General features: G+C 44.1%; 1 protein-coding gene across 1 annotated transcript in view; it reads right to left on the reverse strand.

Annotated features, from left to right (window-relative positions):
- The window catches only part of LOC149340432 (atrial natriuretic peptide receptor 1), a 161,505-nt gene that overhangs the window by 95,273 nt on the left and 54,226 nt on the right, over positions 1–12,006 (reverse strand). The window contains exon 2 of the mRNA XM_089549201.1: positions 3,576–3,690. Within this exon, the coding sequence (XP_089405327.1) occupies positions 3,576–3,690 (115 nt within the window). The remainder of the gene's footprint in view (positions 1–3,575; positions 3,691–12,006) is intronic.

Here is a 12,006-nt window from a genome sequence, read left to right on the forward strand (position 1 = left end):
TCAGTTTTATTGCTCGCTCATACATTGTTATCGATCACCCACTTTCTATGGAGTTTCAGCGAAGCAATTCTCTATAGGAGTACTTCCACAGAAATTCCTCTTCATCACTTTCTCATTTACTCATTTTGCTTAGTATTTCCTATGACAGGCCCTCCGTAGAAATATTTTCTTTCCTTATCAATTTGCTGGTATTGGATTACTCATTGCCAGGCTGTGTCTCTATGTAAGTGGTGCCAATCATACTCCTTCGATCGGGCGCTAACCAGCCCATGATTGCTGTTCTGATTTTATAACCATTTCCGGCTTCTCGACGAAACACGTAATTTTCAGGTGTTTCTTTTTCGCTGATACATTGAATACATACTATGTCCGTCTTTCTATTTCTCTCAGCGCCGTAGAAGAACCATGTGGAGGAAATTTTCTGCAGCTAGTGGGCCTTTGTTATATTCATACCCGTCGAAGTGCGACATGTCTTTAGCTCGTCACGCAGTTCCACGTCAGGTTTTGCACAACGTTTGCAGTCATGAAGCAGAGGTGAAAGCGTTAGTGGTGTCAACAATGGATGTAAAGTTCTTCTGTCTGTCACTTGCGTTATTTGTTGTTCACGGCCTTGCTTGTCATTATCATTAACAGCTTATGGTTACCAGTGGGCGCACGGTAGCTCAATTCCTGGTTTCCGTACGATACTTGTTTTTCGACTAATTAGACTGATACTTTAAAGAAATTCAAAGTTTATTTGTTATCTGCGCACGAGAAAGACGATTTTATTGCTGAGGTAGCACCGTAGCATGGTCACAGCATGAATGAATGACTCCTTTTTTTTTTTTGGCAAAGTGCCTAAGTTACGTCGTGAAGACGTAATGCTTAGTAGTAGATCCCTATTTTACTTGTTCAGTTGCGTCAGAGCAGTGACATCGAGGGTAGAATGAGTGAGGCACTAACCACTGAGAGAGGATTCCTTGCGCAGTGCGATGACTATCAAACTAGGCTCCTGGCGAATTATTGCCAGCGCCGCGTGCATGCAGCCTACTGGTGACCAAAGCCAAGGAAAAGTGCTTGTAGAGAAACGTTTCTGTTAGTGGGTATGAATATGTTTCAAAATGACAGTTGCTAGGAATACTAGCTGCACTATCTGATGAAATAAAGCTAGCCGCGTGATTTCAGATAATCTCCTGTTTCAGGATTCAGTTCTCATTTAATCACGGTCCCATAAGATGACACACAAAAATCTGAGCAAGTCAGTGGCCACGGGACAAGATTATCGCTGCGTCCTCACTGCTTCTCCCCCAAAGTTATGGCCGCACCGAACTCCGTTCATTCGGCTGCGTTCCATTATCTTTGTCGATTATTCAGTTATCTCTTGCCCAATCCTTGCTCTGTACACTGGAACAAGGCATGCACCAGCTGTGCCCCAGCATTTCATATGAAGGTGGCACTGAGAGGCGTTATCTGGGGCCCGCACGTCAATGGCATTATGCCTTTTACGCAGGCTCCGAGGAACGCCTTTCATCCAACCTGTATAGCCCCTTCAGAAGGAGACTGCTTTTTTTTTTTCCTTTCTGTCGGGGTTGGATTAGCACGGGCGAGGCCCAGACTAATTTGGCGGGCGCGAGGCGCTGATCACTGCGAAATGCAATTACGTCACGGCCGTCGCGATCAGGCCGATTTGTTGTGGCGCCGCCTATTACGCCGCCGTGTAGCGGCGGCCGTTGGCTAAGGGGTATTGCTCAAACAACGGCCTTTCAGTGGGTGGTGAAGGAACTCTGCCGTAGTCCACGTGTCTGATTGCGAGAGTCGCTAACGCGGTCGAGATGCAATCGCAACCTGTTACTTTGTTGCACTATGTTCCAGCTTCACAGCGTAAACTTCTTTCTCTTAATATTCACTCACACTCACTTCTTGTGTATACGAAGCCAGGAAAATAGCAATTTGGATACCTTATTATTGGAACGCCATGATATTAATGCGCAGTTTATTCAAACGTCGCCGCTCAAAAAAAACATTGATTGCAACCTGAAAATTGTTTGTAAGCACCGGTAACAAGTACTTATCAATTATTTTCTTTTAGACTTTAAAGACAAATCTTGAATACCGTTATTTTCAGCCGTTCAGTGGACGCTATAAAATTTGTGGGGAGAAGTTTACACTTCTCCATACATCGTCATTTCGGACCCATTAACACTAGCGGTGGTCAGCATGCCGGTATCTATTCTAAACATATATTCGTACTTTTCTGCTAAAAAATATCCGAGAAAACAAAGTCTGCTTCCCTTCACTTCAGTTGCTATACAAAATTGCAAGGAAGGTTACTTTATGTTGCTATCGTAATGTCTTATTTTAAAAAAATTTAGTATCTGTGTTCAGTCATTGGTACTGGTATTGGCTACAATTAATTACGAGTTTGTGCCAATCATGCAACGACGTTCTTTAGCCTTATGAATTCTACTGAACATAGTTTCCGCGCCCGTCTAAAACTTTCGCGCTAGGATCTTTTACTAATCATCACATAGCGCGTGGTATGGCATAGCCTAAAAAGTTTTTCACTTCATAAAGTTGCTTTGGTAGTCGTCCTCCAGTGATTAGAAGTTTATTTTTGTAAATTGGGAGATGGTTGTGCAAAGGGTTCTAGGGAGTGTAGAGGCCGAAATATGCACATTCGGTAATCGTATCTGCGGGGTCGCATGAACCCGGTCTAGAAAAACATATCTAACTTGATGAAGGGCGGCGGTAGGTCTTCTAGATAATTAGTCAGTTACAACCTGAAAATGTCAATCTCTGGTCGTATTACAAATACTGTCAGCACCAGACAAGATGTCCAAAGCCTGTTCCAGGCTCAACTAAGTTTCTAAGCTCATCAACATGGATACACATTGTGTCTGCTCTATAGTGGTTATAAATTGTCGTTTCGACACATCCAGGCGGTCCCTATTAACGAAGATTTTCCTCCCCTTTCTGCTCATAGATGATTTAGTTCCTAGGGATGTTATCGTACTACAAAACCCAAATAAATTGGCTGACGGGTGTACAGGTTTTCCACGCGTAGTGCCTCGCTCCAGAGACTCGTTTAGACGCTGTGTCGTTTAGAGGCTAGCGCAATTTGCAGCTCCCTCCAGTGCACGATATACCTCTTTTAGTCATGACAACTAAAACATATTGGCTCCGAAATCGTATACGCAATAAGATTTTTTTTCATACCTAGGTTGCTCATGGATACGAACACACATCGCACTGAGCGCTTTGCGCTTTGCGCAGTATGGAAAACTGTGGTGTTGCAGCCTGTGTGTTTTTCTATCATAGGTACTTCTTATTGTCAAACCCCAACTGTTACTCAAGCAGCATACCCCTTGACATGTGTTAATTTGGGGCTTCAATGCAAGCAATTTTTTTTTTCATATATGGGAAAGAATTAGCCTCAACACCTCCGCAATGAAAAGTACAAGTTAGTTTCTTTGCATAAAATTAAATATTTTATGCAAAGAAACTAACTTGTATTTTTGCACTTGTACTAGGAATGATAGCGGTGGAGCGTTCAGGCTTTAGGTCTGCGTATTTTTTATGAACAACGGTTTTCTCACCTTGTGAAGAGCTCAACTGAAAAGAACACATATTCCCCGCTTCCAACCATGTTGAGCTCTAGGGCGGCCAGCATGATCTCTCTTATTGTGTCTGGCGACGCACACATCAGGATAACTGAAATAGAAAAGCAAATAAACGTTTGTGAGAATTTTTGAGAGCAATTTATTCAAGAATAAATGCTCTTCACATCAGCATAGAGACTCTCTACTTCCGCAGTATGCGAATTGGATAAACAATGATTCTAGCATAAGACCGTATTTTGAGTGCGCAATGTTCGTAAAAAGATAATTGCACATATTCATTACTTCTGTAGTAAAATTAACCTTTAATTTTCAAAGGGAACTGGGGAAGGCAGCTTAGTGCACATAGAGTTCGTATGGAATAGTCTGTCATGTCTGGTGTTCTGACTATCGTTCCCGTTGTTTATGCTTTCAATTTAATATCGTCTGTCTTTATGCTTCTAAAGAAATCACAAAACTAATAGTTCTTACCATTCTCTGCGCAGCTGGAAAGTTTTATCAATCCTCATCATCAGCGCATGTTTCTCTTAATCTTTTAAAGTAGTAATAAAAATCTTTCATTTCTGCTACAAAACGCGTTTTGAAATTCTATGAGAATGGTATTGTAGTTCCGCAGATAGTAATATCTTTGTAATCCAAAACAAGAAAAGTGCTTCTAATTCTGTTTTCTCTATTAATTTAAATATGTAAGCTGCTGCTGCAAAACTCATACGCATTTTTAAGCAGACAGTTACACAAAGAGGACGCAAAGCTTCTGAAGACATGGTGGTAGGATACTCTTATAAAATAAATGTTTTGTGGTCATTAATCACGGCTAGGTTTCATTAGAATTGTTACTATGGCGGCCTTTTTGTGTAATTTGCTTGTATGACAGCGGGACGTCTCTTAGAGGTCACCACTAATATGACCTGCTAAAACCGTTTGAAAGGTCGTGTATTGCGCAAAGTTTTCTACTTGCTTTTCCCAAGTCCTGTATTCCAACAAAAAAGGCATATAATGGAGTGGTATGAGATCCCTCAGGCGCTAACGATGAGCGCTCAGGCCATGCGTATTTCTCCCAGTCATTGCTCTCAGAGCCTGCAGGCTGGCGCCCGCAATGGCTGTCCTCAATGTTTTTTGCTCGCTTCTCTTTTTTTTTTTTCAGCCGTTATGAATTTCGAGGCACCGCCGTTTCACTTGCGCCATTCGGACGCACCTTTTGTTTTGTCCTTATCCGAATTGAAGGCCGAGCACGCTCTAAACACGACGAGAAGCCATTTGTCAAATGCTAGTACGTGCCCCTTCGTTCAAATTCGGCTTTCAATGCTCGCCATTCGCAGGCCGCACTTCTTGGGGAAAACAAAGAGAAACATCGAAGAACGGGAAGAATGAAATTCGCGATCGAACAAAAGATGCGCACATTTGCCCGGGGCCCCCATTGAGCAGAGGGAATGGGGGGCGAAAAGGAGGGTAAGGCTCCGGCAGGAGGGGGCCTTAGTACAGGTTGCGTTCCCAGAGGCGTCAGTGGAGCCCGTGACTTTCTACGTCTCGCCACGCAGGGTAGAAAAGTAAAGACGTAGAGCAGAGGCGAAATGCAGAAGACGGGACGAAAGTGCTGACAAGGTGAAAGATACAAAAGGAGACATCTGCGGGGGAGGAAGCCATCGCTGCTCCAAATACCCGAGCCGTAAGGGAACAGTTCGCGGCTCGTAAATCCGGTCTCCGCTCTCTCTCTCTCTCTCTCTCTCTCTCTTAGTAGCGCCAACGGCTGAGGCGAGGGTTCGCGCCCTTCTCGGCATCCCGAGGCCCCCAGAACGGCAGTGAAGCGGTTCTTGCCAGTCGCAAAGCCGTTAACTGCGGTACGCGCGCTCATTCAAGGTTTGTTTCGCCAAGACGGACCTCTCGGGGACCGAGGATTCTCTCCACTCTTTCTGCTCGTCTGTTTCGCGCGTATTTTGTGTGCGTATGTGTTTAAGAGAGAGGCGTTTCTTTTTCGTTTATTTCACAGGCCTGTTGCTGAATAGATAAGCCGGCGCTCTAGACGTGCCTTTGGGACTGACGGGAAAGCACGGCTCATAGGGAGCGCTGTTAACCTAATTAAAAAACGTGCTAGGAGAACCTCCGACGCGACTGCGCAACAGAAAATTAGTTCGTGTAATTAGAATGCCCCAATTTTCACGACTCCGGCTCCCGTTTAGATCCGTGGTAGGGCCTTGGTGCGTGGCTTTACGCGGCAAGCAGTTTTTCGAATGAAAGGAGCAACGAGAACGTCTTTCGAAAGCCGTTCGGATGCGCAGCCTTGTTTTTGTGGCGACTTAGAACTTTTCAATGCGAAGAGAGGCGGCTAAGTTACGGCTTTCGGAAAATTATACGTAAAGTGTTGTGATTACTCTGAAGTTAATAGGTAAGATGAACAATGTGGTCGGTTTTCTTATTTTTTTCTTGCGCCCTGAAGCATCAAGAGCGCATGTTGAGATAACATAGCGGTATGGAGGTCTGAAAAGCGAGCGTTACATCATGGTTTCCAGGATCCGTTTCCTCACTTCGACATATTCTCAGCAGCTCCCATTGAAATTAGAATAAGGCTGAAATTTATTGGATCTTGTGCGTCGCTTTCGCAGTTGCTGCAAAGGACAATGCAAGCCGTATCGCTCTCTCTCTCCCCTCATATTCGCGCATCCAAAGCTTTCCTAGACTGGCATCGACAACCTTAACAAGAAGAATCTGCAAGCTGTCACAAAGGCTGGTGTCAGCCCGGTTGGCACTTGGAGAGCTTCTCACTATTCAATCGCAAGCACTGCGTTTAAAGCCACCTATCTGTCCGCCGTCTAGCGTGTCACCGTCACTTATGGCTTATTTTTGCATTCGCGGAGGAGCGCGAAAACTCTTCATATGTAGAAAAAGTTGCATGGAGAAATCGTTCATTTTTGTACTGTGTCTAAGAATGAGCGTTAAAAAAATAAGTACGCTCCAAAGGGCTTAGGAAGTTGGACAGCTGTTGTATTGTATCGAGAATAAAGAGTCTAGCACAGAACGAAATCTCACTACGATGGTCAACTGAAGAAGCTGTAGCGGCAGCTTTCAAAAGCTGTCGCAGTCACTGCGGTTGATACCAACCCGGCGGAGCTTCCAGCCTTTCTCCTGACTAAAGAGCGTAGTTCACGTACAACAGGAGCCATTGCCAGGTGCTATTTCTGGCCTCATATGCAAGTTCACATTTTTTAAAGCTGGTCAGAGTGGGCCGAACTGTTCTTTCCTGCATCTAGTGACACAGAAAAGCGCATTTAGTGACACGTGATGCATCTAGTCACACAGCTCTAACAGTGCTGTTGCGTAGGCAGTGGGCTCATTGGTTTGGATAGAAACAGCACCCGAAAACAGAAACTGACTAGGCCTCGCGTTTTCTTCATGTTAGGACATCCACGCATTTTCTGTTGCTAATTTCGCTTGTTGCATTTTTTTAGGTAAGATTAAAATGTACAGAGCATGCATGTTACCTCTTATGCGTGCACGAATTTCAGGGGGATGTCTTCCGCGATGGCGCCAAGAAAAATGTTTCGCGCACGTCTACGTCCTGCATAAATTTGTAGTCGATAGTGCCTTCAGTGCGACCTTCTGTTAAATACCACCCTCGAAAGGTCTGCAAATTCCTCCGCTCTAAAGATCCTCGTAAAATCTCCGCCTTAAAGTCTCGCCTCTTTTCCGGTGAAGTTTCTGCAGTCGTAATTTCAGAATCTGCATATGTCACGCGGAGTTGACTGCGCATATACAGTATACATATAGTCTGGTGAAATGCCGACGGCCTGATATCACCACAGAAACATGCTCGCGCTGCGGGCTCTACTGCCGCGCGGACCTCACCCATTTACTCTGGCAAAGTACTGCATTTGAAACCGGGAGAATGGACGTACACTCCCTCCAGCACACAGATCACCGTACTGCGTTGCTCACGGATACCGACACACAGCTCCTAGTTGCTGCATATGGGAGCGAAAACGGCCTGATCAGGGCTGTGTAGGGCTGCTGACTAAAGCACTTCTGATCGGGTTCAGCAAAATCAAGATGAAGAACACACCGACTCAGACCTCGAGTGTGACTAACGTTCTTTCCCCATTTTTCCACATACTGGCCTTGCGCCTTCCTCTCAGAGTAAAAGATTCCAATGAGTCAATCGCGCGGAGCTTCATCCAAGGCTGTCAATCATTGTTCTGGCGTTGATGAACCAACGGTCCACCTGTCTCTTGATCACACACATGATGCCGATGACGGAGCAATGCAGCTCATTTTGTTTGTTTTGAGCCGGGGTCCAGAAGTGAAAGCCTGTGTTCTTACAAGCCTGTGTACGGCATACACTGTGCACTGCATCCTAGGGAAGGAAGAAAACGTTTGGAAGAGGCGACATAGCCGATACAGACGTGACGAGCCCTTTAAGAGGGACCAAGCGTCAGCGCTTTTTCCGAGTGGTGCCTCCTCAGTTTTCTTGCGTTCAGCGAGAAAAGCTCCGTTTTCTTTTGTGTTTCTTAGAATGGACCTGTAAGAATTCTCAAGAAACCTCAAATTCCCGGAAAATTATTTATTTTTCCTAGTATCCGCAAGTAAAACCGCCCGGTAAGAGTAGCTGCCTAGTGCAGCCGGGCCCATGGCACTTCCTCAAGCCCCAGCGAAATTCTCGGAGGATCAGTAGAAAGCAACAGTAAAACCCAATAGAAAAAATGAAGCACTTCCGGCTCTAAAACCTGTGAGACCATGAGAAACTTCCTGTGCCAAGTGGCTTCGATTAATTGGGCATACTCATCTGCACACTTATCACGCAAGAGCCTTTGGCTCATGAAAGCGCCATTTAGTCTGTGTGCCAGGACAGCTGGCTGCAAAACAGTGCGGACTTTCATTTCCTGTTCTCCTAATTTTGCAAGAAGGACTCGCCGGGACGTGACACGCCTGGGGGCAAGACGAGGCGCGAAACTCAGAAATAAAACACTAGGTTGTTTGCTTTGCTGGGGCCCTCGTACGTAAGGCCATGGCTCAGTCACAACCTCCACGTTGCCAGCATTTACGACTGCTAGACATCTTTTCTAGTCGTTTTTCTTGCCACTGGCTCAGTCCAGACATTTATTATTTCTTCACGCCGCGCCCCTTTTAGCGCTTTGTATACTCAGTCTAGCAGGCAAAACAAAAAATAAAAAAGGTGGAGGAATCTTTGTCGTTCTGTGTTTGTTTTCACTAACCATCAAAAAAGAACAAATAGTAAAAAAAAAACTTTGGAAAGAAGACCACCATTCGCTACGATGCTGGGGATAGATAATGGTGAACGGAGTATTCAAGCGAAAAAATATCATAAGAACTCCAAAATAACCACGCACTCTACCATCGAAACACAGCGTAGTGAGAAGACCTTTTTTTGGCAGCAGTTGCAAGCTAGAAGTTTTTGCGCCCTGTTCTGACGGTGCATTTGTGCAAAAGGTACCACCCCCGCGCGCTTTCAAGACGTGCGCCGCATGAAGTGCACACAGTTGCTGACAGGCCGTCTTTGTCCCAACACCAAGCAGAAAGAACCGCTCCTCTTGGAAACAAAAAACATTCTTCGCTAGAAACGGTGAAAATTTGGACTCCAAGTCCAAGTCATAGTGCCATAATACTACATCGGAAAAGAGGCGGTTTCAAACTAAAAATCTAGTGAAGAAAAATCTAATTAAGATGGCGCATAACGATTAATGCTGGCAAACTGGCTGCTGGACGTTTGTTCAGGAACCTGCGCTACCGTCTTTTTATTTATTGTGGTTGTGTTCAAGTAGGTTTTGTGTTATATGAAGTGTGGCTGATTACTTTATGCATGCCATTTAACAAGTCATGTATTTAAACTAAGTCTCAGGTTTTCGTGTTATTTCTCCTGCTGATCAACTCTGATCAGCCAACGTTTAAGCAAGACTCCGTTAGCAGTCCTGGTTTGCTAACGTGGTAAAGATTTTTGCGTCTTGCGGCATCATTGGCCCTTAAGTTTCGTTTTTATGCAGTTTTTTTTTAACAGTGCGAGCGTGGACTTTCAGAGGTGACATCTGTGTATGAGTTTTTTTCTTTTTTGTTAGGCTTTGCAACATCCTCTCCGCCTGCTTACACTCGGCGCTGTTTTATGCAGTGTTTTTTTTTTGTCTTCACACTGCATTTGAGGCTGAGATTTCCCATGAAATTCAAAGTACTTTCGCAAGGACGGCTCAGATTGAAAAACGTCTGCGCAGCAACAGATATACAGTCCCCAGGACTCTTCATCCAATGCTGTTACGTGAGAGTTAAATTTAACAGAGCGTAGAAGTTTGTTTTAAGGCCTGCTTTGTGAAATCCTCTAACAAGAGTTATACACGTTCTACACTTTACTCAAAACATTTTAGTTATTTAATGAAAACAAAGAAAACTTATCAAATGAAAAGCCTTACGACATGCAGTATACCTTTTTTATTAAGGTTGAAAGTGTCTTTATTCGCTGTTCTTAAAAGAAGAAGATTTCACATTTCCTTCTCAACATGTTGAATTTCTTACCAAGACTTTGCGTGATCAGTGTTAAACTCAACCACTCGTTCCTCCTCTGAGGTCTGTTTTATTTAATAGGATTGCGTTAGCTCGCTCTGCTTGAGTTATATCTGACAGGATAACTGCTATCTGCTTTATTTTCCAGTAGCTAACCACGCAGTGTGCGACCGGAGACCTTAGCGCGGCAAGCACTAGGAGTGCGCAATATAGGCAGTGCGAGATATTTATGTTGCGCCACAAGAAGCAAGCAGAATGCGGCCGGACGCTGCAATAGGTCTAGTAGAATTCTATTAGTTTTTTTTTTTAATTACTTACATGTTTCGTCATGAGTAGAGGCGGCGCCTCACCTCCGCTGTCTCTGAAATCTGCTCGGTATTTTTCTTTACGGCGTGCACGAAAGAACTGATATAGAATATAGAAAGTGTTCTGCTCGTAAACTACGCCTTTTCCTCTAACAAATTCAGAGCAAAATATAGAGTGATATTTTAATGGCCCCCATCCGGCACGAATATCGACTCTTTCTTTTCAATTTATTTTTTGGAAATGCAACAGGCTCAAGCAGCGAGATGTGTCAAAAGTGGTGCCAAGTTCGGCAGCCTTGGAAGACTATATCCTAAGAGTCGTTTATTACCTGCCATCAAGCCATAAATCAATAAAGAGGCATGGCCAACGAAAGTGTTTGCCGCACAGTCGAATTAATGGCCGCCGCCGAAGTTACAGGCGAGTTGAGGAGATATTACCGCCGCAGAAGGCAATGAGGTCCGGATATAAAGTTGCGGTTCTGTTTAGAGTCTTTTTTTTTCGTCCCTTATTTTGCTCCTGTAGCATCGGATAGTACCGAGTATGGCCTCTGGCCGAAGAGCTCGGAAGTGATGTCACTCGTTCGCCTCAGTATTAAATGGAGGATGATCACGCAAAAGAAATATTCTGAACTAAGCAAAGAAACCTAAAGCAGGGAACGAGGAAAAATTGCGATTTTCGACCAAGAGACGCCTTTTGCATTACAGTGGCAATCTATTCCTTGTGACATCTCAACAACTGCTCCGAACGGTTTTATTTCAATCAACAGCGTGAAAGACAAGCAGCTTCCTTTAAATGAAGCGATGATTACTCGTGGTTATCGAGCGCGCTTTGAAGCAAAGCTTGCGAGCGCAGTATATAAAGCGCGTTTATAGCATTTGAATGCCACTGATTGAGGAGATATATTGTTAAGGGTCTTTTTTTTTTTGCACGTTTCCATTCATTTGGCCTCGGTTATAGAGAATTCAAGGAAGTTCATCTAATGCAAATTATGCTGATGTAAAATTTCAACATTTCCAAGAAACATCCTCGAACCGCAATTTTCATCTGTTGCACAAATTAAATTTTATTGTCGTGAAATACGGACTCTGTTTTTCTCAGTGCACGTTTGTTTCACTGAGCGAATCTGAGAAAGCCATCATAATTACAAAGGACAGCAAACGCACTGTTTCAGCGGAATTTCTTGCCCACAGTTGCGTGAGAAATTCGACTGCGCCTTTCCCTCGGTAAAGGATTTCAATTTAGGCAGTTTTCTAGCTAAAAAGATTAATGTTTTGAAAGTCTGGCCATATCACAAGAAAAAAGTAAGCCTTTCATAAGAACAATGGTTCTTAGTTGCCTTCAAAACCTGGCGCATTATTCCACATTTGAACACCCTCTGTAGGCACATCTGTTACATAAAGGTTACGATCGGTAATGTTTTGGAATTATGTAGAGGTAATTTTGCGTACCATAGGTTTCACCTTCCAGCAATGCATCACTCTTTGGAAGCTGTGCGAGAATAACAAAACAGTGCAGAAATGCTCAACGGTCTGGCACACATCGAACGCGAAGCTTATATTGAAATATAATATCTGGTTTAATTACTCTCATCTCATCCCCTATTATC

The sequence above is a fragment of the Amblyomma mixtum genome, chromosome 6, assembly GCF_055824585.1.
Source record: "Amblyomma mixtum isolate Tamu chromosome 6, ASM5582458v1, whole genome shotgun sequence".
Classification (NCBI taxonomy): domain Eukaryota; kingdom Metazoa; phylum Arthropoda; class Arachnida; order Ixodida; family Ixodidae; genus Amblyomma; species Amblyomma mixtum.